This window comes from Balaenoptera musculus, chromosome 10, assembly GCF_009873245.2.
Source record: "Balaenoptera musculus isolate JJ_BM4_2016_0621 chromosome 10, mBalMus1.pri.v3, whole genome shotgun sequence".
NCBI classification, from domain to species: Eukaryota; Metazoa; Chordata; class Mammalia; order Artiodactyla; family Balaenopteridae; genus Balaenoptera; species Balaenoptera musculus.
This window is the reverse complement of record NC_045794.1, coordinates 96,374,635-96,397,885: the sequence shown is the minus strand read 5'-3', so window position 1 is coordinate 96,397,885 and position 23,251 is coordinate 96,374,635. Positions and strand designations below refer to the sequence as shown.

Sequence of the window (23,251 nt, the reverse complement as noted above, 5' to 3'; positions counted from 1 at the left end):
AAGCACTTATTATGACCTGTGTGTGTGTGTGTGTGTGTGTGTGTGTGTTTGTACATGTGTGTATATATGTTTGTTGTCTGTATTTCCCCTCTCTGATAGTACATTTCATGAGTCCAGAAACTTTATTCTATTCACAGTGTTATTCAACTCCTGGCTCATAGTGGGCACCCAGTAAATATTTGTTGAATAAAGAGATGAATGGTTTACTTGTTTATGGCAAGAACTCTGTTTTACATGCATAGTGGGAAATGTAATGGAAACTCATGCATTTTTTATTTTGGGAAATAGTGGACACTCAAGCAGTTTTCTTGTGTTTTTTTCCCATTTATAATTTCTACTTATTCACCCAAGATGGCAGAAAGTTCAGCTTATTTATACGTTAAGGGGAAAGAGTCCAGAGGGACAAGCTGGAGACAGAAAAAGAGAAAGGATAACTGATGGAGCAGTGTTCCTGGGAGATGCAAGAGGATGGGATCCAAAGGCATTGGTTCTGCCTTGAGTGTGAGTGGGGACCAGCATTCCTCTGGGATGGGAGGAATGGCAGTGAAGGTGATGACAGACAGCAAACAGCAAAACTCTCGTATCTTGGGCAGGAAGTAGAGAAAATTGGTGCTGACAGCTGTGATGGTCTCAATGGAGTAGAAGGCAGCTGTTGCTGTTGAGGCAGAGGTGTTGGTGTATCTTCAGCCTTTCTCTCTCAGCTCTTTGCCATATAAATCAGCTGATTTTTTCCCCCATTTTGAACAACAGCAATTTTCTAACCTTCCCTTTAAAGTCAAGCTCCTGAAAGAGTAGTTTACAGTTACTGTCTCTCTACTTTCCCACATTCCAGAGACTTCGCTGCATTCTGGCCTCTGTCCCTGCCTCTCTTCAGAAACTGCCATTGCCAAAATCATTAGTGCTCTTTCTGTTGTAGACCAAATAGGTACTCTTTATTCTATTTGACCTCTCTGTAGCATTTGCCATGGCTGGCCACGCCCTCTGACTGAAACTTTTCCTCCACTGACATCTGTGATACTACTCTTTACTGGCTTTTAAAACTCAGTCTTTCTAGCCACTCCCTTCTCTGCTCAGATCTTTTACTGTCTTTCTCTACTCACCTCTTAAATTGTATTACTCTCCAGTGTTCAGCTCTAGAGCTTCCTTAACTTCTTACTCTGTATATTTACCTTGAATGGTTTCCCCCAGAACTCTGGCTTTAACCTCCATTATATGCTATTGATTCCATGTTATCTTTCCAGGCCAAGTCTCTGCCCTAAGCTCCAGACTCATATGCTTGGCTGTCTGTTGAACACCTTCACTGGATGTGCTACAGACTCAGTACGCTCAGAGCTAAACTCATCATCTTACCGCTGTTGCTACTGAATTCGTCATTGTAGAAATTGGCACCACCTTCTACCCAGATGTTCAGACCAAGGGGTTGCTTTGTTTTGTTTTCTTTCTGAATGAAAACTTTAAGGGTTTTATTTGTTTTATTATCAGATGAAGTATAGGAAAAAAGAAAATGAAAATTCCCTCATGATTATACAGTTCAGTGATAGCTAATGGCAGCAGTTAATATATTATCTATCAGTTTTTATTTGTTCATTCATTTGTTTACTTTTACACATATATACTCTGTATAAATTACTTTCATGTAATATTATTTTATGAGATTTTACTATATCATTCAACTATATTAGAAAACATTTTTTCTCTGCTTGATATTTGTATTGTGTGTATACAACATTAGCCAGTCTCCTGTGAGACCTTTACCTTGTTTTTATTTTTTTATGTTATAAATAATACTGCAGTAAACATCTTGGTATATAAATCTTGCAAGTAACTGTAGGACAAACTCCCAGAAGTGGATAAAAAGATAAGGACATAAAGAACATTGTGTCCTTCTGGTCACAAAAGTAACGTGTTTGGGTATGAAGTTTTTAATTTTTTAAAGTCATTATTTCCAAATTGTCCTCCAGAAAGATTATAACATGCTATTTTTAGAAGTAACTTTTTACTCCATTTCCTTTCTATCTCCTCTATCTTTCCTCCCAGCCACCAGTCACCAATTTTTGTAAATTCCACAATGGTCATATCTACTGAATTCATTCTTTTCTTGCCATCTTTACAGCTGCCACTTAGTTCAGACTCTTAATAATGTCATACTTGGATTACTGCAAGAATGGCCTTCTAACTGGTCTCTCCTTGTTTCTCATCTTGTCCCTATTGCCAATGGGGTGATCTTTCTAAACCATAAACGAGGCTACTGCTCTCCTGCTTGAAATCAGTTAGTGGTTCCCCATTTCCTCCCTTTATGCTCCTCATCTTGGCAAACCTTCATAGCCAGTTTCTGCCCTGCCTCTCATCTCCTCCCGCTCACAATAAAATATTTGGGATTTCCCACAAGAGACATTTCCACATCTCAGTTCCACTTCATGTCCTGTTTTTTCTTCCTGGAATGACCTTCATCCTCTTCTTCTGGCTAATGTTTTTTTCTAGTCAAGAACCAGGGTAAGGACTTCCCTGCTGGTCCAGTGGCTAAGGCTCCACACTCCCAGTGCCTGTGGCCTGGGTTTGATCCCTGGTCAGGGAACCAGATCCCACATGCCTCAACTAAGAGTTTGAATGCCACAACTAAGAGTTCTCATGCTGCAACTAAAGATCCTGCATGCCGCAACTAAAGATCCCGTGTGCTGCAATGAAGATCCCACGTGCCTCAGCTAAGACCCCAGCACAGCCAAAAACATAATAAATATTAAAAAAAAAAAAAAGAACCAGGGTAAGGTGCTGCTTCCTTCAGGACTTCTTCCTTAGACTCCCAACTTAGGTTAGGGGTTTGCCCTTTGTGTTCTTCCTAAGTACCCTGTGCATAATTATCTACTTATTTGTTACCATATTTGACTAGATGAGAAGCTCTGTGAAAGCAGGGATTATGTCTGTCTTATTTACTGTGGTATCCTTAGTGCCTAGCCAGAAACTAACGTGCTAATCAATCAACAAGGGTGCTTGTAAGTGCAGATTCTGATTCTGTAGATCTGGGTGAGGCCTGAGAGTCTGTATTTTAAAAAAAATTTTTAATTTTTATTCATTTTTAAAATAAGTTTATTTATTTATTTATTTTTGGCTGCGTTGGGTCTTCATTGCTGCACGCAGGCTTCCTTTAGTTGCAGCAAGCAGGGGCTACTCTTCATTGCGGTGCGCAGGCTTCTCACTGAGGTGGCTTCTCTTGTTACGGAGCACGGGCTCTAGGCGCGTGGGCTTCAGTAGTTGCGGCTCGTGGGCTCTAGGGCATGTGGGCTTCCGTAGTTGTGGGGCACAGGCTCAGTAGTTGTGGCGCACGGACTTAGTTGCTCCACGGCATGTGGGATCTTCCCATACCAGGGATCGAACCCATGTCCCCTGCATTGGCAGACGGATTCTTAACCACTGTGCCGCCAGCGAAGTCCTAGACCAGAAGTTTTAACTACTTTTTTAAAGTTGAAGATCTCTGTAAATTTGAAATTTTATGTATAAGTCCAGTGTGTAAAACAGCTGCTCCAGTTGACTGGAATCTGTATGGAGGAGGCAGAACCCCACTGACTTGGCATCCTGCCCCTCAGGCAGCTCTCGAAAGAGCACAAGTTGAAAACTTCTGATCTAGATCATCTATCTCTGTTAGTTTAAGCTATGTCAGAGCCAACCTCTTCAGTTGCTAGAATGGTTTCCTAACTGCCAGGAGCCCCAAATTGATTAATAGTGATCTTGCTTATAAGAGAATGTGGATACTTGAAACTGACAGACAAACATAACAGTCTGTACAGCATAATTACCATTTTAGCAGGAGAAAATAACCCCCCCCCGAATTGAAATTTTATTCAACATTAGAAGGGAAACAGTGGTGAAATACTGATATTAGAATAATGCTGAAGGGGAGGGGAGGGGCTTAATAAAGAAATAATCTATAAGAAGTTTGATGACTACAGAAAAATACCTTATATGGTAGAATGTATGTCAATGGCCAAAAATACCAATTGCTTAGCAGAAATCATTAAAATAACTGTCAAAATCAGATTCTGTTGTTTTAGGGAGAAAATAGGAATTACTGATCAAGTTAAGAAAACTAGGAAGTTGCAGAGGAGCTGTTTCCCTGGTGAAGCATCTTACTGTTTTCCTTTTTGTTCCATCCAGCAGCCAGCAGGTGAATGTCTGGACAGGGGCATGTTGTTAGTATGTAGTTGCATTGCTTTTCTGGCCATAATTGGGTCTTCTGTTTGTGCACCTTAATGGTGCTTCTTCCTATCAAAAGGAGAAAAATGCTGGATGTACTGGTAAGAAAATCATTATTATATTTTACACTAGGTCTGCTTTGCATGGTTATTAGTAGGGAGGTAAAGGTAAGAGCAGAAATGGAAAATCCTTGAGAGGATTATGAAGTTGGAAAGTGTGGTGTTCTAGAGCAAAATAAATCCTGGGCTTCGAGGTGCTTTTTCATGGATGGTGTACTGCGTGTTGAAAAGGTGGAGTGAAGTTTTACTTCTTCTCAGATCTCTTTCATTTAGAGGCATATCTTATATGGAAATTCATTGATTAAGCAAGGGTCCTTACGGAGCAATAGGCAGTCAAGGTCCTGATACCTCTATTTCCTAAACAGAGGAAGTTGGAACCCTACTGAGAGGAGGTGTCTTAATCCAACCTTTATTGGCCTAATTGGAAAAAGTTGGCAGAGACGTTTCAAGGTGTATTTTTAAATATTACTCGTCTGTCTTCTTCTAGGCTGAGCACTTAGGTCTAAAAGATAAAATTGATGTACCTTGGGATCCTCTCCAGGCTGGGCTTGGAGAAGTCCAGAAAAATCTCTTTAATGATCTAACCCTATCCCCTTTGGCCAGCTGGCACACATTGAATGAATGTGTCATAATGGAAAATTCAAGTTTTACTTTGCTTCTTCCTTTAATGGCACAGTGCTGTTTGGCTTCTTTTCCTTACATATCCACCCCTTCTTTATACTAACTGATAACAGTCTTTCAAGTATGAATGAGTTTCAGAACTGGCTGAGACTGCATAAGGTGTATTTTCAGGAGCCTCTAGGATGGGAGCTGAAATACCATTTACTCCTTTTTCTCATTGCAAATATATTGCATTTCAGTTACCTTATAGGCTTTTGTGGGCAAGCCTGAGAATTTTGCCATAATTCATATTTCATGGCCTTTGTGGGAAAGTATATTCCATATTCCAAATGATCAAATTACAAATGAACTTTTGGAATATAATCCATTTGTAAGTTGGGGACTTGCTTATATCCTAAGAGGTGTGCCTCTTGACGTTTGAGAATTATGGATTTAAGACACAGTGTATAGTAATTACATGGAATGCATTACTCAGAAGACATTATAGACAAAAGTTAGATAATTTAATGGATGACAAGTTCATAAATGTTTCTAAGAGAGAGCTGGCATTTTGGGGATTGTATTCTTGGCCTTTTATTTTATCCTTGACTTTTAAACTTTTATTTCAGGTCAGTCATTTGTACCTTCCTACAGTTCTGCTACTGTTCATTGCTGTGACCAGTATGGAAATTATTATTCAGCAGATATTTATAAAGTGCCTACAGTAAATGAGGCACTGAGGAAGACGTTGAAAGGTATACAGAAGAATAAGTTGGACCATAGCTACTAGTTTTTGCCTTCTCTCCTGTTCCTTTGATGAACAAACCATTAATTAGCTCTTTTATAAGAGCTAATCAATACCAAATTTCTTTGTTTTTCTTTCCCACTTTAGGTACTACAGACTAAATTTGGGGCTGGTCATCTGTTTATGGGGGATAATTTTGGGGGTCATAGATAGAGGTTGATACGAGGCAAAATTTTTGAAAATGGTGAGATTTACCTTTCCTTTTTCCTGCTTGGTCCCCCTAGCAACCCCCTAGATAGCTCTCCTGCACTTCTTGTGTTCTAGTTAACAAATCCATGTTTGGTTCTTAAAGCCGATGAGAAGTTTGTAGGACTTGAATTCTTGTATTTTGCATTCTCATTATTGAGAAAGTACTTTTCTCCAACCCACCAAGGATTGAGTAAATAAAAATTTGAAATATCACCCATGAGAAATTACTTTTATCTACACCTGTAGGAACCTTTACTTCTGAATCACAGATTGTTCATGATCCAACAAATATGAATATACTTAGAGAACAATTGGACAGAACATTTGAAATTAGATCTACATAGCTGAAAAAGCTTCTTACACTAATTGCCCCCCCACCCTCAGTATTAGATTGGTGATATATATTTTACCATTCATGTCTTTTTTTCTTTTTTTGGGGGGGCGGGGGAGGATAATAACATGTATACAGAAGAGTTTATAAATCATGATAGTTTACAGAATAACCGTAAAGCAAAGAGCTGTGTAACCACTACTCAGCTCAACAGTAGCTCATTGTAAGCCCAAGGAAGCCTCCCACATGCTCTTCTCTGATTACAGCACCGTCTCTTCTTCATAGGAGTAACCACTATTCTGACTTCTTGAAAATCATTTGTTTTACCTACTACAAATATATCCCTAAACAAAATAGTTTAGTTGAAGTTTATGTGAACAGAATGATTCTGTATTCTTCTTTTGTTCAGTGCATGTGCTATTCATTTATGCATACGGCTTTAGTTTATTCATTTTCATTACTGTATAGTGAATGCTGCCATGGAAAATTATTCCATAATTTAAAAAAATCCATTCTTCTGGTGAACATTTGGGTAGTTTCCAGGGTTAGGCTATTACAGTATTGCTGTGAAGGTTCTTTATGTATCCTGGCGCATGGGTACATGCATATATACATAGGAATGGAAAGTCCTATACATATATATAGTAACACAAAATTACTAGGTAAGATTAAATTCTTTTCCAAAGTGGTTGTACCAGTTTATATACCCTCCAGCAGTTTATGAAAGTTCCCACTGCTCCATATCCTTACCAACACTTGGAATTGTTGGATTTTTAATATTTACTACTCTGTTGGTTATGTGAAGGTATCTTATGATGTTCTTGTTTTTCATTTTACTGTTTTCTAATGAGGTTAAACATCTCTTCTTATACGTACTAGCCATTTGGATTTCTTTTGTGAAATGCCTAGTGACATTTTTTGCCTATTTTTTCTACCAAAGAACTAATAGGAGTTCTTTGATATATTCTGAATACTAGTTTGTTGTTGCTTAAATGTGTTACAGATATCTTCTCACGCTCTGTGATTTATCTTTCTCATTCTCTTTATGGTATCTTTTAATTAAGGATTTCTAATTAGTGAGTTTTGTATCTTAATTTTTTGTATGGGGGTAAGGTAAGGCCCAACCTGATTTTTTTTTCTAAATGGATTCTTATTTATTCATTTATTCATTCATTCATTTAAAATATTTATTTATTTTTTTTTGGCTGTGTTGGGTCTTCATTGCTGCATGTGGGCTTTCTCCAGTTGCTGCGAGCCAGGGCTACTCTTCATGGTGGTGTGCGGGCTTCTCATTGCGGTGGCTTCTCTTGTTGTGGAGCACAGGCTCTAGGTGTGCGGGCTTCAGTAGTTGTGGCACGCGGGCTCAGTAGTTGTGGCTCGTGGGCTCTAGAGTGCAGGCTCAGTAGTGGCGCACAGGCTTAGTTGCTCCGTGGCATGTGGGATCTTCCCGGACCAGGGCTCAAACCCATGTCCCCTGCATTGGCAGGCGGATTCTTAACCACTGCGCCACCAGGGAAGTCCCGGATTCTTATTTATTGAAAATAATCTTCTTTCCCACTGATCAGCAGAGCTACTTCTTTCATGTATCAGGGACTTGCCTATGTGTGAGTGTGTTTCTGAGCTCCTGTTTGTTTCCACTGGTCTCTGTGTCTGTGCTTGTACCAATACCTCAGTCTTGATTATGGTAACTGTAGTTAGTCCTGTTCTATGGGAGAAATAAGTCTTCCCATCTTTTTCCTTTTCCAAGAGTCTTTTTCTTGGCTTATTCTTGGCCCTTTGCATTTCCATATTAATTTTAAAATCACTGTGGGATTTTGATTGGAATTGCATTAAATCTGTAAACCAATTTAGAGAGAATGAGCATCTTTAGAATATTGTGCTACAAATGTGGTATTTTTCTCCATTTATTTAAGAAATTATTATTATTATTATTATTATTTGGCCATACCCCACAGCTTGTGGGATCTTAGTTCTCTGACCAGGGATTGAACCCCTGCCCCCTGCGCTGGAAACACAGAGTCTTAACCACTGGACCACCAGAGAATTTCCTCTCCATTTATTTAGATTTTCTAAATCTCTCAGTGAGGTTTTATAATTTTCTATGTGGTGGTTTTACATATCTTTTGTTAGATTTATTTTCAGAGGTTTCATAAGTTTTAATGCTGTTATGGTATCTTTTAAATTTTTTTCACTTTCTAACTGTTGTTGCTGATCCCAAATATTTTTCTGGAAGAAATAACAGATGCAATTTGTATGTGTCTGTTATCTGCCTTGCTGGGTGGGATGGGAAGAATTATGTAAAGAGAAATGAACAGGAGAGAATGTTCACTTCGACATAGTCGTTTCCCTTTCATAGGTTTTTCTCCTTTGTGTAAAATTTGGGAAGTACTCATTTGTTTTCCATATGTGTAGCCTGTGGAAGAAAGGGCAGATAATGTATTTTTTTTCCTGTAAGAGTACACTGTATCCTTTCATGCTTTAGTGTTGCACAGGAGGTACTAATTAACTGCTGGGAGAAGTAAAAATTTTGAGTGGGCAGTTTCTGATCCAAATCACATTATTTTCTTGGGGAAAGGAAAGATTTGTTACTTAGGTTCCTCAGGAAGCCTGGTTGTCAAGGGTTTTTTAGATTAGCCAATGTGAAAATGCCCAAATCTTAAACATGCTAGTTCATTAAGCAATTCTGCTTAAAATGTGATGTAGAGAATTTCATAACCTATTTCATCTCAGTACTGAGAGATAATCAATTTCCCATTCTTGAGTATTCATCAAATGTTGTGCTAGGCTCCTGGAGAGCAGATACCAGATAGAATCTCCCTCTTAAACAAACAAACAAACAAACAAACAACACACACACAAATAACTCCCATCTTCCAGAGAAAATTCTTATTAGCACATGGTTTATTTCCCGCTAGTTTTCTTCCAAATGTATGTTTTTAAAATAACTGAGCTAATACTATAGACTCAATTGTGTGTCCTGCTTTTTTTCACTTAGCACTGGAGCTTAAGATTTTTTAGTCATTGAAATACTTCGTATAAGTAGCCTTTTAATATGTGTAGAACTTCCATTCTGTGCCATCATTTATTTCATTTCCCCACTGATTGGACATTTGAATCATTTTCTGTTTTTCACACTTACACTAATATTTGGATAAACATTTTAAAAGCCTTTTCTGCATTTTAGGTTATTGAGGTCCTCAGAAGTGAAAATATTGGCTTAAAGAATTTGACCATTTTAACAATGAAAAAATTTATTCAGTGACTATCGAGCACCATCTGTATGCCAAGTATTGGAGAGACAGTAAGGAACAAGACAGATAAGGTTCTCATTGTCATGGAGTTTACAGTTAGTGAAAGACAGAAAGATTAAACAAAGAGTTACACAAGCCAATTCATAGTTACAAAGTTTGGTAAGTGCTTAGGGGGAAAAAAAAGCACAAGATGTTAAACAGATTAGGAAACCTCATTGTGATGGTTCTAATTTAGGTGTGTGGGGAGGCGGGGAGGTTGGTCAGGAAAGGCCTCTTTGAGGGAGAGACGTTTAGGCTGATAGCCAGAGCACAAGTAGTGAGCGCTTGGCTCAACAAAGCAAAGAGGGCATAGCCCGCGTTAAGACTGGGGAGAGGGGCTTCCCTGGTGGTGCAGTGGTTGAGAATCTGCCTGCTAATGCAGGGGACACGGGTTCGAGCCCTGGTCTGGGAGGATCCCACATGCCGCGGAGCAACTAGGCCCGTGAGCCACAAGTACTGAGCCTGTGCGTCTGGAGCCTGTGTGCTCCGCAACAAGAGAGGCCGCGATAGTGAGAGGCCCACGCACCGCGATGAAGAGTGGCCCCCGCTCACCGCAACTAGAGAAAGCCCTAGCACAGAAACGAAGACCCAACATAGCAATCAATCAATCAATAAATCTTTAAAAAAAAAAAAAAAGACTGGGGAGAGGAGGAGGTGGGGAAAGGGGTCTGGGACAGGCAAGGGTTCACTGGGGAAAACTTGGCACAGAAGAGCTAAAAGAATATCATTCTGTCAGTGGAGAGAGTGAGAGAGAAAGTGATGTGAAATAAGTAGATAGTTAGGGGCCATATCACGCAGGCCTTTGTAGGCCTTGTTAACAGTTGAGGTTCTTGAGAAATACATTGTCCCATTCCATTCCAGAGTAGCCCAGCAATTTACAATTATGTCAACCCTGTTGGAGTGCCAGTTTCACTTACTAACATTGATAGTCTTATTTGTAAAGGACTTTGATGATGTGATCATTGAAATGTTTTCATTTCAGTTTGTATTTCTTTGATGATTAGTGAGGAATAATCTTTCCCCAAATGTTTGTAGTTGTTTCATCATTTTTGACCATTCAGTTCATTTCCTTTCTCACTAAAAGATCATTTTTAAGGTTCTTCCACAAGTACTCAAGTAACAGACTGGGAACCAATTGTCAGGAATTTAAAGAAGAGTTTCTTACATGTCTCTCATCTTAGTTCTCTGGATAAGGGGCTGGATTAGGTCAAGAGTGGGTTTCTTTTGGCTGTGTTATTTTATGATTCATGGGTATACAAGTGTATGGAGTTGGGAATTGGAAAAGAAACTGATAAACTCTGGCGACTGTTTTTCTTAAGAGCCAGTTCACATCATCCTTCCCCTAAGAAACAATCCAAGTCTCTGGTAACCAGAACCAATGGCTGCTTCTTTTACGTTTGTTTAGCTCATTGTTTTTACTCTTACTTAGCACTTCATTTCTTCTTTTTTAAATTGTTGGTTAGAGATTTTCTACCTTCATTAGGAGGCCCTTGAGGACAGAGGCAGTGGCAGTCTGGTTCATCATTGTCTTTGTGCCCCGACTGGCGTTGATACCGTGCGTGATGACGATATTTCAGACATGCCGTATGAATGAGCTGGCTGTTTATATTTATGGCTCATAGCCCTTAACACTGACGGTCCTTTGGAAAGTTAGCTGGAGGTATAGCCTTCGTCTGTCCTGAGGCTGAGGAATAGCATACCTATGGTAATGTGTGAGCCTCCCAGGTTTGCAGGTCTTGACTGGGTTTCTCATCAATAGTAGGTTGTGTTCACAGGAAATGAAAACTGCCCAGGACCTGTAACAACTTGTCTGGGTGTTGGGTTTTGTTATCTTTTGGGTATTTTCACTTTGGCCAATACGAGTTGTCTGGGGGAGAGACTTAACTGGTTGGATCCTGTAAAATTTCGATATGATGATTAGATCTTTGTAGAGCTGAACCTCAGTAAACTCCTGCATGTACTTGTGAGAACCCAAATCAGAAGTGGACATAGGAACAAGATTACATTTCTGTGTTCTGAAATCCCACAGAGATCACAAAAAGGCATTCTTAATTTTGTATACCTGTGTATACTACATTCCATCCTAGGAATTGATACCAGTTGTTAGTGAAGCTGACAGCTTTCAATGCTTCGAGGATTGCTTAGTTTGTTAGGTGAGCCAGGTGCTCTGTTTCTCTGGTTTCTCCTGCTCATCCCCTACAATTTGGGCATTTTCATTGTCATTAGCACTTAATATTCCTGAGGTTATTATTGTGGATGTCGTTTTTTATGTTAACCCTATACCTCAATACTGTGGATAATTTCAGTCTTCCTCGTGTAGTTTTCTAAATAATAACATTGGCATGTGTTCTAATGAAAATTGTAGCAGACTACCTGCCTTTTCTGGGTAGGTAAGGATTCTTTTGTTGTTATGAACTTTCCCCATGTTAGAATTTTCTGAGATAAATAGGGCTTTTCATTCCATTTGGCATACATTTATGAATGCTGTCACATGTTAGACACTGTGTGAGCTCTGTTAATACAGAGGCATTAAACCATGTGGTAAAGAGCAGTAATAGAGTTGGGAACAGGTTCTGAGGGATCATAAATGAGGGGTATTTAGCATATCCATGGAGGGTGTGATCAGGGAGGCTTTCTGGAGAAGGCAGCACTTAAACTGAGTTTTGAAGGAGGAACAAGAGTCAGTTGGTAACAAGGATGATTTTTAATCGAGGCAAGGCTGGAGAGAAGGAGCACAGTTAAGAAGCTACTGCTGAAGTACACACTACCACCTACAAAATATTCTGGTGAAAAACTTGAACCTGAATTGGGTCATGACTCTGTATGAGTCTAACTCCTAACTTACTGGAAATAAAGGGGATGGAGCAGTATGTTAAATGGCACCTTTGGGATACAGTTAGCAGAATCCAAAATGTGGGGAAACAGTCTGGTTATTTTCAACAAATAAGCTACAAGAAAAGAAAAGAGGAAGTAGAAATCTGTAGATTAAAAGAGCTTTAAGAGGGAATTCCCTGGCAGTCCAGTGGTTAGGACACCATGATTCCAATGCCCGGGGCCTGAGGTCGATCCCTTGTTGGGGAACTAAGATCCTGCAAGCTGCGTGGCATGGCCAAAAAAAAAAAAAAAAAAAGTGAGAGAAATACATTAATGAAATGCAATATGTTGTCCCTGTTGGACTCTGATTTGAATAAATCATCTATAAAAAATTTATGAGACAGGAGGGAACATTTGAACATCTACTGGATAGTTGATGATATTGAAAAATTTTTTAAAAATTTAGGTGTGGTAATGGTATTGTAGTTATGTTAAGAAAATAGTTCTTATCTTCTGGGTTTACAGAATAAAGGTGAAATTCGGTGATGCTTAGATTTTGCTCCAGAGTGATCCAGTATTGGCTGGGTGCTAGGGGGAAGCAGGCATGTATTGATAAATTTTGAAGCCAAGTGATGGGGTACATAAGCTGCTTATTATGCCATTCTTTCTACCTTTGTGTATGTTTGAACTTTTCTATAATGTTTTTATCGATAAAAAGCTGTTACTGTACTCCAGGCAAGAAATATTAGGGACCTAAAATAAAGCACTGGTTGTAGGGATGGAACAAAAAGGATGGATTTGAGAAATAAGTTATAAGATAATTAGTTAAGGGCTTCCCTGGTGGCGCAGTGGTTGAGAATCTGCCTGCCAATGCAGGGGACACGGGTTCGAGCCCTGGTCTGGGAAGATCCCACATGCCGCGGAGCAACTGGGCCCGTGAGCCACAACTACTGAGCCTGCGCGTCTGGAGCCTGTGCTCCGCAACAAGAGAGCCTGCAACAGTGAGAGGCCCGCGCACCGCGATGAAGAGTTGCCCCCGCTCCCCGCAACTAGAGAAAGCCCTCGCACAGAAACGAAGACCCAACACAGCCAAAAATAAATAAATAAATAAATAAATTTATATTAAAAAAAAAAGATAATTAGTTAAACTTAGATGTTTGGGGCAGAAGGGGAGGGGAGTCTAAGTTTATGGTTTAAGAACTGAGTACTGTTACCTAAGTTAGGGCGAATGGAAGCAATGTATCTTGAGGGGTTGGTGCAAAACAATGATATTGGAAGTTTGCTTTTGTACATACTGAGTTTAGGATAGCCAAGCCACGTAGAGATGCATAGTTGGTAGCATACAAGTAAAGGTAGGGCTTGATATGGATCAGTATGTAGGTGGTGGTTAACCTTAAGAAAGGCTGAGGTTGCCCAGGGAGAATATGTACAAGAGGAAAGGAAAGGGGTGCTCCTGAGAGGGGCAGAGAAAGAGGAGCCGTTTAGAATTCTGAGAGGAAAGGTCAGAGAGGTAGGAAAGTAGGATTTTTAAAGGAAGTCAAGGAAATAGGAAATTTTAAGAAGAGTATGGAAACCATGACAAATCCAGTAGGAAGGTCAAGTAGGATAAGAACTTGTCTAGTTCCTCTTGATTATGAACATTGAAGGCCTTTGGGGAGCCAGTGGTGGGTGGGAAAGCTTTATGAATAAACTATATTGCTATACTGCAGTTATTAAGTCCCTTTAGAGTGGATTAATAGACTGTAGACCATATTAAATTTTTGTTAATTAGCTAGAGAGTTATGATTAAAAGCAAAAGAGCTTTTATTTTATTGGGAATTAAGATCATTACCCTTCATTTCCCTGGTGCCATCAACTTGAAAATCATGTTCACGTGTGCAGAGACCTTTTCAAAGTTTACTTTAGTTCTCTTTCTATGAAATTTTGCTCATTTGCACAAAAATTAGTGGATTTGAAGCTGCCACAGGAGTTCAGACTTTTAGAATTGTGAAACCTGTTTTAAAACCAGTTTTCACATTGAGTCTGTTGCTGTGCTGATACTCTTCAGGGTGAATGCAAAATCCTAGCAGTAGGCAGATTGTGTTGCTTATTGTTGGTTTTTTTTTAAGATTAATTTTTTGGATTTCTGTTTTAAAAATTGTTTTCTTTTTATTTAGCTCCTTTTATCCCAAAGTGCAGATGAAATAATGGGTGTGGAGTTGCTGTGAAAAAGTTAAACAAATCAGTTGAAATGTGATGTGTTAATGTTACTACCACCACGTGACTGTCAGTACTGTATCTCTGTCGGGCTGGAATATTGACAGTTGACATTCCAGGCACTGTTCTACAGCAAACAGAAAAGTTTTGGCAGAAGGGAAACAGCCCTCTGCCCTTCCTACCATCTTCTTTGCAGGAATCTTATAATTTGTATTTATTTTCCTGTAAGTACAGAACTGTGAGAACTTGTTTCACTTGAAAAACCCTCACACAGCAAATTGTCCAGCCCACATATGGACAAAGGAATGACTCAAGCTTTTAGGGATTCTTTTCCTTTAGTTGGTAACCTCTGACCAGACTATCATGTAGTCTGAGAGCTGAAATTTACCCGTTTTTCATAAGATGGTTTGAGAGCTTGGTTGTGAGAAGGGGCCAGTGAGAATGCTTCTCTCTTCCCAGAGCAGCATTTAGCCCACACCGGCTGCCACTCCGTTGCCTGTTGAGTCATTCCCACAGTTCTATATAGAGCTTTTCTGGCTTTTCTTTTAAACATGATGTTCTTGGAGTGAGAAAGAAAGGAAGTTTTTTCTCCTCCACAGAATCTCCCCCACCGCAAATCTGCATTGCTTTCTCTTTTCTAATAACAGAATATTGCCGTCAATCATTCTGAGACTACTTTCTCTTTTAAGACCTCTAAGCGCTTTCATTTATCATTTGTGTGACTACGTGAGCATTAAGGCATTTGCTGGGCTGAGTTTGCCCAGTAGGCTTTCAAGATACAGGCTGTCACCCAGAAAAAACCAAGGCATTCTAGCTAAACATACCAAAAATGGATTTCTAGTTTTCAGCTATTTAAAAGTCAATCAGGGACTTCCCTGTTGGCGCAGTGGTTAAGAATGTGCCTGCCAATGCAGGGGACGTGGGTTCGAGCCCTGGTCCGGGAAGATCCCACATGCCGCGGAGCAGCTGAGCCTGTGTGCCACAACTACTGAGCCTGCACTCTGGAGCCCGCGAGCCACAACTACTGAGCCTGCACGCCTAGAGCCCGTGCTCCACAACAAGAGAAGCCACCGCAATGAGAAACCCGCGTACTGCAACAAAGAGTAGCCCCTGCTCGCTGCAACTAGAGAAAGCCCGCGCACAGCAACGAAGACCCAACGTAGCCCCGCCCCCCCAAAAAATTCAATCAGATATGCTGAAAGGCATCTTAATATCCTTATTATGAATATCAGTAAAAAGTACTGTGAAGGGAAGGAATGAGTTTTTAATTTTGAATAAATGGAAATTGCTAAAATTTGAAAAGATTTTAGTTTCTTTTTGTTTTTGCGATGAAAGATTAAAATGCCCATGTTCGTTTTTATTCAGAAGATCCTGCTCTGTGCTGGTGGAAAAAGGATTGAAGTTTGTTTATGAGGAAAGGGAAATTCTTATTTCTATAACTGTCTTCTTATGTGTTCCAAACGTCCAGCAAGATCATAAAGCATTTTAGAAAAGTCAGTAACATCAGTAAGCTGTCTATTCACAGATCCCGTGTCTTACACAGGCACAAGTAAGGAGCTCTTTTAGGGGTTTGGCAGATCTGAAAGACAGATTATAGCTCCGGAATGTATTCAGATGACTTTTTGAAACAGATATTTTAATTGGAGAGGGAGTGGAGAAATATCTGTGCTTCTGTAGTTAAACATTCAACTTCCTTAGCCTGTTATCTATAAATACCACAGACGAAAAAGCCGTTAGAACGCTTTTTCAGAAAACTAACTCACCGTACATATTTATTTGTGTGTATGTGTTTATATGTGCCTGATCCCCATCCCACCTCCCATTAGTGGGTCAGTAATTGGGCTGTGTCTTTCACAAGATTGAGCTGTTTGGATTATGTTTAATCTGTTGCTCTAAACTGCATTAGCAGCAGAGTCCCTCATACTAAGGTTTTGAACAAAACTTTGTCTTCTCTTCTTGAAAAGAGAGGGGAAAAAAAGCAGTTGATCTCTTTTCTGAAGGTCTTTCTGTCTGTCTCTCCCCTCCCCCCAGAGACGAATAGCAAGGGGAGGAGCTCACTCACTGTTCTAACCACACTTCATATGTCTTAACTTGAGTGCTTTTTGGTTTCCTGTCGGCAGTAAATCAACTCTGTGCCATCCTGACTTGTGTGAAGGGTGGATAAATTGGTAACTGCACTCAGAAGGGGAGTGAGTTCTCACAGTCTCATCTGAGCATAAGGCATGAGACTGAATTTATGAAAGCTTTAGTAGCCTCTGAAGACAACATCTTTCTTCTGCGACTTTGAGGTTTTTTCATTATATTTGTGGGCTCTTGTTTCTGAGAAGAACCTGTCATGACGCTACTGGAACCTGAGATGTTAATGATGGCTGTACAGTCCGGTAATTCCCGTATTGCCTGCAAATCCTATTTGCCATAGGTTTCTTAAAAAACATTGGGCATATTTGTACTAGGATTGGATGGAGATAGGGAGGAAGATAGAGGGAGGGTAAATATAAATTGTCCAGTAAATGTACTGCATTTTCAGGTTTTTATTGTAAAAAATATTAATAATTTTTTCCTGATTGCAAATTTTAGATCTTCAGACATAGCTTTGAATTAGATGCTTACCGATCTTAAGACTGTTCAGTGAGGAGACATGTGAGAAAAAACTACTTGTCTTCTTTAATCAAGTATTTTTTTATTGTCCGTGGTGCTGCTTTTAATGAGGGATAATTAAATTGCTTTTGCTGTTTTATACAGTACTGTCTTTAATCACTAATCTACACTCTTCTTTAAATGACTCTTTGTGAAAGCGTGTCTTAAAATTTTTCCTTAGCTGATCTTCTCTTTTGTGGTAAATCTTTTATTTGTATCATCTTTTGGTTCTTTGGAAATGCTCTTGATAACATGTAGGATTGGGACTCTGAGTTTTGGAGATGAGGAAGTTTGAGCAAGGAGGCAGCCAGTCAACAGAAGGAATGCAGGATTTTTGAAGTTCTATCTCTTAAAAACAGTTTTCCCAATTTAAAAGTGTCTTTTAAAACATTTTAAAAATCCCAGTTTGTTTTTAATGATTTTTTTTAGTGTTCTTAAACTTGTAAGTTAGATATCTAAAAATAGGGAATGTTCTTTTGTTATTTTTAGACTTCTACTAAAATGTAGTCTGTAGTGTTTTCCTGTTTCAGAGAATATCTTGAAAGATTCATACAAGTGGCATTTGGGGACCTCTTCCCATCCACTGGCCTTCACTCAAAGGAAAATTAGACTCCTTGGTGCTGGCAGATACTGTCTCAGGCAGAACTGGTCTCACTGTTCTCCTCGGGGAGCGCTTAGATAGTATGTTGAAAGACACAGATATCCATCTGAAGACACAATCAGATGCTATCACATTGCACTTTATGGACAGGGTATGGACAAAAAGGAAAGATATTGCTACCGTTCTGTTTTTTCTGGTTTTACAAATAAGACCATGATGAGTCAGTTATTAGTTGAGTCTTTCTGTTCATGTATGCTCTGCATTCCAGGTTCCTTTCCTTTTCCTCCCACAGATCTTTTGAGCTTTGTGTTCTAAACAAGATAGTATGCTTATCTGAATGTTTCCCATCTGTCTTTGATGAGATAGTTCCCAGTTAAAATGAGTCAGATTTTTTTTTTTTTTTCCCTGTTCTGTATCCTGGTTCTCTGCTGTATGTGGGCAAGTGCATATTTTATTTTAGGGAGTAGAAGTTAGCATTTGGACTCTCTCTCCCTTCTTTGATCATCTTGTTACTTACAGATAATCTCAGTCCAGTAACTTTTCTTAATAAAAGTTAAAAGATTGCTTTTCCAACTTCGATTTAACTGAAAAAACAAAAAAAAACAACAAAAAAATATTGCTTTTCTCTGAGCTGGGGTCTCACTGTTCCTAGCTGGATAAGGGAAAGGGACTTACTTAATATTTTCTTGTCTTGCCTAAGAGCTGGTTTTTCTGTGACATATGTTGGGTAGGGCCAGCCACCCATCTGTTGGACCAGCTACTTCATAAAACTTTTAAACGATAATAGTATGTAAGACAAGTATGGATGAAATTGACAGGGGTGTTGGATACAGGTAGAATGAAAGGTCTGCAGAGAATAGCATGTATGTGGACCTTTTGCTTTTGCATATGTTCATAAAAGTAGGGAAACTGGGTATAGAAAGGAGTAATAGCAAACTGATTGCTGTAGTACTTGTGGTTCCTAAATGTTCAAAAACCTTAGTACTGTGTTGCTTTGTAAAATTGTTACTGTGTTCTTCTGAAGCTGTAACCATTATACTGGATTGTAATAGTAAATAATGGGTGTATCTATGATAGGAAATGAAAAAGCATCTCTTATGAAGCTTTAATAAAAAAAAAAAAGCCTATCATTCTTTCTATAAAGTCAAGACATTTAGACTATGTGAGCTGTAGGTTTTCCAGCAATAAAGTATTTGGATTTCCATGAATATATGCTTTATAGGTGAAACTACTATTTAATGAAATGTTTAAAGTAATGAAACTCCTTTGACAAGATTCAAGATACAAGGTTTTCACCCTAAATTAAACTTTAAGATACTGAATGTTACGGCAAAGTTCCAGGATACGTTGTGTTTTCATTTAGTATTTGAAGCTTGGAGATTTTTGGTGAGGCATACTTGCATGAGGAGACTTTCATCCTCCTCACTGCTGGTGGTCTCTTTCTGACCCTTTGAGATCCAGTACAGATGCTGCCTTTCTGTGAAACCTCTCTCGACAGAGTCAGCCCTTCCTTCTCTCTGTTCCTGCAGCACCACCTTTACAGTGTAGACTAATTATTGTTTTTCATGTCTTCCTAATTAGATTATTAGCTTCTCAAAGGCTATATATTCATCCATATATTGGCTCCTGACATTGGCACATGGTAGACACTCAGTATGTATTTTCTTTTTATGTATGTATATATATATGTATGTATGTATGTATGTCTGCGTTGGGTCTTCGTTGCTGTACGTGGGCTTCCTTTAGTTGCAGCTAGTGGGGGCTACTCTTTGTTGCAGTGCATGGGCTTCTCATTGCGGTGGCTTCTCTTGTTGCGGAGCACGGGCTCTAGGCGCGCGGGCTTCAGTAGTTGTGGCACGTGGGCTCAGTAGTTGTGGCTTGCGGGCTCTAGAGCGCAGGCTCAGTAGTTGTGGCGCACGGGCTTAGTTGCTCCGTGGCACGTGGGATCTTCCTGTACCAGGGCTCAAACCCGTGTCCCTGCATTGGCAGGCAGATTCTTAACCACTGCGCCACCAGGGAAGCCCCATGTGTTTTATTTTTTTAATGAATGAAGAAATCTGGTTTGGCATACTTACCCTAATAAATTGGCGTAAGCGTCCTAAATCAAGATTTTATGAAAGTATTTTAAGATCTGTTGTTGTATTAAGACATGAATCCTCTAACTATCATCCTGTATCTTAGCCAGGCCTTGCCGTAAGCGTGTGCTGTTGAAAGCACAGCTTTCAAAACTGAGTTCTTCCGCATCTCAGGATGTGCAGTGTGCACTGTCTTCCTGCGATGTGTACTGCTAAATCCAAGTGTTCTGATCAAGTCACAGAGAATTAAAGCACCTATCACCCCTATGGAAACCTATCTAGATCATTGTGATTAGAAAACTAATTATCTGAGATGGACATTTGGGATTTCTGAAGCTAAGACTAAGGGAATATTGGGGCACAGCACTGACTCTGGTATGTTTTAGAACCAAGGAATGCCAGGGCTCAGCCCTTGACAGCTAATATGTAAGGCTTTGACCAGGCAGGCCCTGTCCCTGCATCCAGCCAGTGCAGTCTTCTTACTAGTTTGTAACTGTACAACAGTGGATCATAGTTCCCTTTGTAGAGAAAAGGATTGAAGCAATTTCCTAGGTATGTTTGGTCACATGATATACACCTGATCTTGATGAGGCACGGTGAGGGAGTCAGTTTGTTTTTTCCGTCTCTCTTGTGCGCATGTCTCTGCATACCCACCCACCCACCCATGCACACACACAGACTCCATCCACACCCTACACGCCCCTCCCCACTCTTGTCTTGTATAGGATATCTCTGGAAGGACTGTAAGAAACTGGCAACAGTGACTGCCTTAGGGAGAAGGGATGGAGAGCTGGGGGATTGGGACAGAAGAGACTTTTTGTTCCACAAAAGAATGGAGTTCTCTTTTAAATTTATTATGATTATGGGATACCCCATAATTGTGAAAGAACATGTAGAGTACATATTACAACAGTATATAGAACACACAAGCCCATGGACACATTATCCAACCTGAGAAATGCAGCACAGTGTACACTGAAGTCCTCTAATTACCCTCTTCGATTTGTCCCTTAGAAAACCGCTTTGTTAGTTTGCTTTTAACTGTATATACCTTTTAAATTTTTTATGTGTGTACCCCATACCTGCTACCATATAAAAGTGTTTCCTCGGTCCATTTACTCTCTCATTCCTTGATGTCTGTGTACCTAATTCTTGCATATTTATTTAACTTCTGGTTCCCTAATCATTACAGTTTGCCTCTGACCTGTATATTTTATAATAGTATGGGTTAGAGAGAGAGGAGGAGTAATTCGTAAAAATAAAGTTAAAGGAAGATGGTGGGCAGACAACTTTTGCCCTTTTAGGTGATACATTAATTCTTTAAGGAAGGGCCCCCTGTTTGGGTTCACATCACTCAGGGGTCTATAGCGCTAGTGAAAAACTCCAGAACCTTCAGCAATAACTACCTTTTGGATCTACTAATACTCTAAATATTAATGTGGGCTTTTAAAAATATGTTTTTGTTTATGTTCAAGAAATTTTAGAGCTTGAAGGAAACCTTAGGTATTTTCTTGTCCTCTCCTTTATTTAAGATGAGGAATTTGGCCCTTTGAGGTTAGTTAATTTCCTGAAGTCACATGATTAATTAGTGGCAGAGATGGAAGGAGAATTCATTTCCTTACTCCCATGACAGTGCTCTTTCTGCTATAACATACTTACAAAGAAACCATCAGAGACCTTTGATGTATGAGATTGTTTATAATTTCCCCCAGAGATCTTGGTTTCTTTGGGTTTTCCCTTGCAGGTTTCTCCCACTACTCAGAATGACTCACATCTTAAGAGGTGGAGATAAAAACCAGTGCCTGGGTGTCTACCTCCTGCCCCTGGGAAGTGGAGTCAGATGCTACAGGCCCTGTGGTTCCCTGGTTCCCTGGTTCCCTGGTGGACCTCCATCTTGCCCTGCCTTCTCTGGCCTGAGTGCTGATCTCATACCTTGATGATGATCTCAGAAGACAGGTAGGCAGACAAACAGATGTTGTCATCAGTATTCTGGATTACATCTTACTGCCCTTTCTCTGACTTATTAATTTATCTGGGGTCCCCTTAGAGTAAGGACCTAGATCAAAGGAATTTGAATTCATCTGTCTGTCTCTATCTTTTTTTCTTCCCTTTTGTTTCCTTTTGGATGAGGCAAGCTGTCAAGACCATGAACCACAGTTTTAGCTTTATTAAAACAGTGCCAAATTAAATAAAGATGAGTCTCATACAGTCTTGTTTTTTTTGGAACTTCACTTTTATGATTACCACATGCATTATTTTTGAAAGGATTTTCTTTATAATAACAAGGGGGAAAAAAATTAAAAACCTCCCGCTCTGCCATCAACAACAAAAAACAATGTTCTCTGCCTTGCTCTCAACAAGCTAAAGGGCAGTATCAGGCTGAGCTCATGTTGTTAGGGGTCTAGGGCATCCTTAATCTCACGGCAGCCACATAAATGGGGTGGTGGCAGCAGTCTAGTGAGAGTACAGAGGGCCTAGAAAAGAGGTATCTGTGGCAATTACATAGTGAAAATAAACTCAGTAGTGAAATTTTTATAGTGTATCACACCTCTAAAGTGTTTTTATGTATATTATCTTATTTGATCTTCCCAACAATTTTAAGGTACCTTCACATTTTGTAGGGTAGGAAACTGAGGCTTAGAGAGGCTTCAAGACACACAGTAAGAGATGGAATATATGTTTAAATTTAGGTTTTTTACTTGAAACACTACTTACTTATACGTTCCATTTAGAATGAAAAGTCAGGTCGTATCCCTCCTCACTGAGAACCTGCCACTGGTTCTTATTCACAGAAAAAGCCCAAGTCCTTACAAGGCCCCAGCCCTGTAACTCTCAGACTACACTCCTCCTCCTCTTCCCTTGCTCATTCTGTCCTAGCCGTGCTGGCCTCTCAGCTGACCCTGCACACCTTAGGCTGTGCTCCTGTTTCAGGGCTTTCCTACTTGGTATTCTTTCTGCTCGAGCACTCTTTGCTGGGTAGCCTCATGGCCTGCTCCCTCACCTCCTTCAGATCTTTGTTCCAATGTCACTTTCTCAGTTAGGCCTTCTCTGACCATCCTGTTTTTCAAAATTCTGCTTTTATTTTTCTTCGTACCACGTACCATCTGACAGAATACAGTCGTCCCTTGGTTTCTGTGGGGAAACCAAGGGCCGACTTGGTTCCAGCCCACTCCCCACCCCCAATACCAAAATTCATGGATGCTCAAGTCCCTTTTATAAAATGGTATAGTATTTGCATATAACCTTTGCACATCCTCCCATATATTTTGAATCATCTCTAGATTACTTATAATACCTAATACAATGTAAATGTTGTGTAAATAGTTGCCTGCGCAGCAAATTAAAGTTTTGCTTTTTGGAACTTTCTGGAATTTTTTTTTTTCCCCAAATATTTTCATTCTGTGTTTGGTTGAATCCGTGGATGCAGAGCCTGTGGATATGCAGGACTGACTATATGTGATTATTT

At 39.7% G+C, this 23,251-nt stretch overlaps 1 protein-coding gene across 10 annotated transcripts in view; it reads left to right on the top strand.

Moving 5' to 3' along the window:
- The window catches only part of MRTFA (myocardin related transcription factor A), a 180,195-nt gene that overhangs the window by 58,535 nt on the left and 98,409 nt on the right, over window positions 1-23,251 (top strand). The window contains exon 1 of one of the 10 annotated variants that reach the window (XM_036866139.1): window positions 16,390-16,853. The exons of the other annotated variants lie outside the window; for them this stretch is intronic. Coding sequence (XP_036722034.1) covers window positions 16,808-16,853 — 46 coding nt within the window. The 5' untranslated portion in view covers window positions 16,390-16,807. Of the gene's footprint in view, window positions 1-16,389; window positions 16,854-23,251 lie in introns of those variants that run through there. 10 annotated transcript variants of the gene reach the window in all.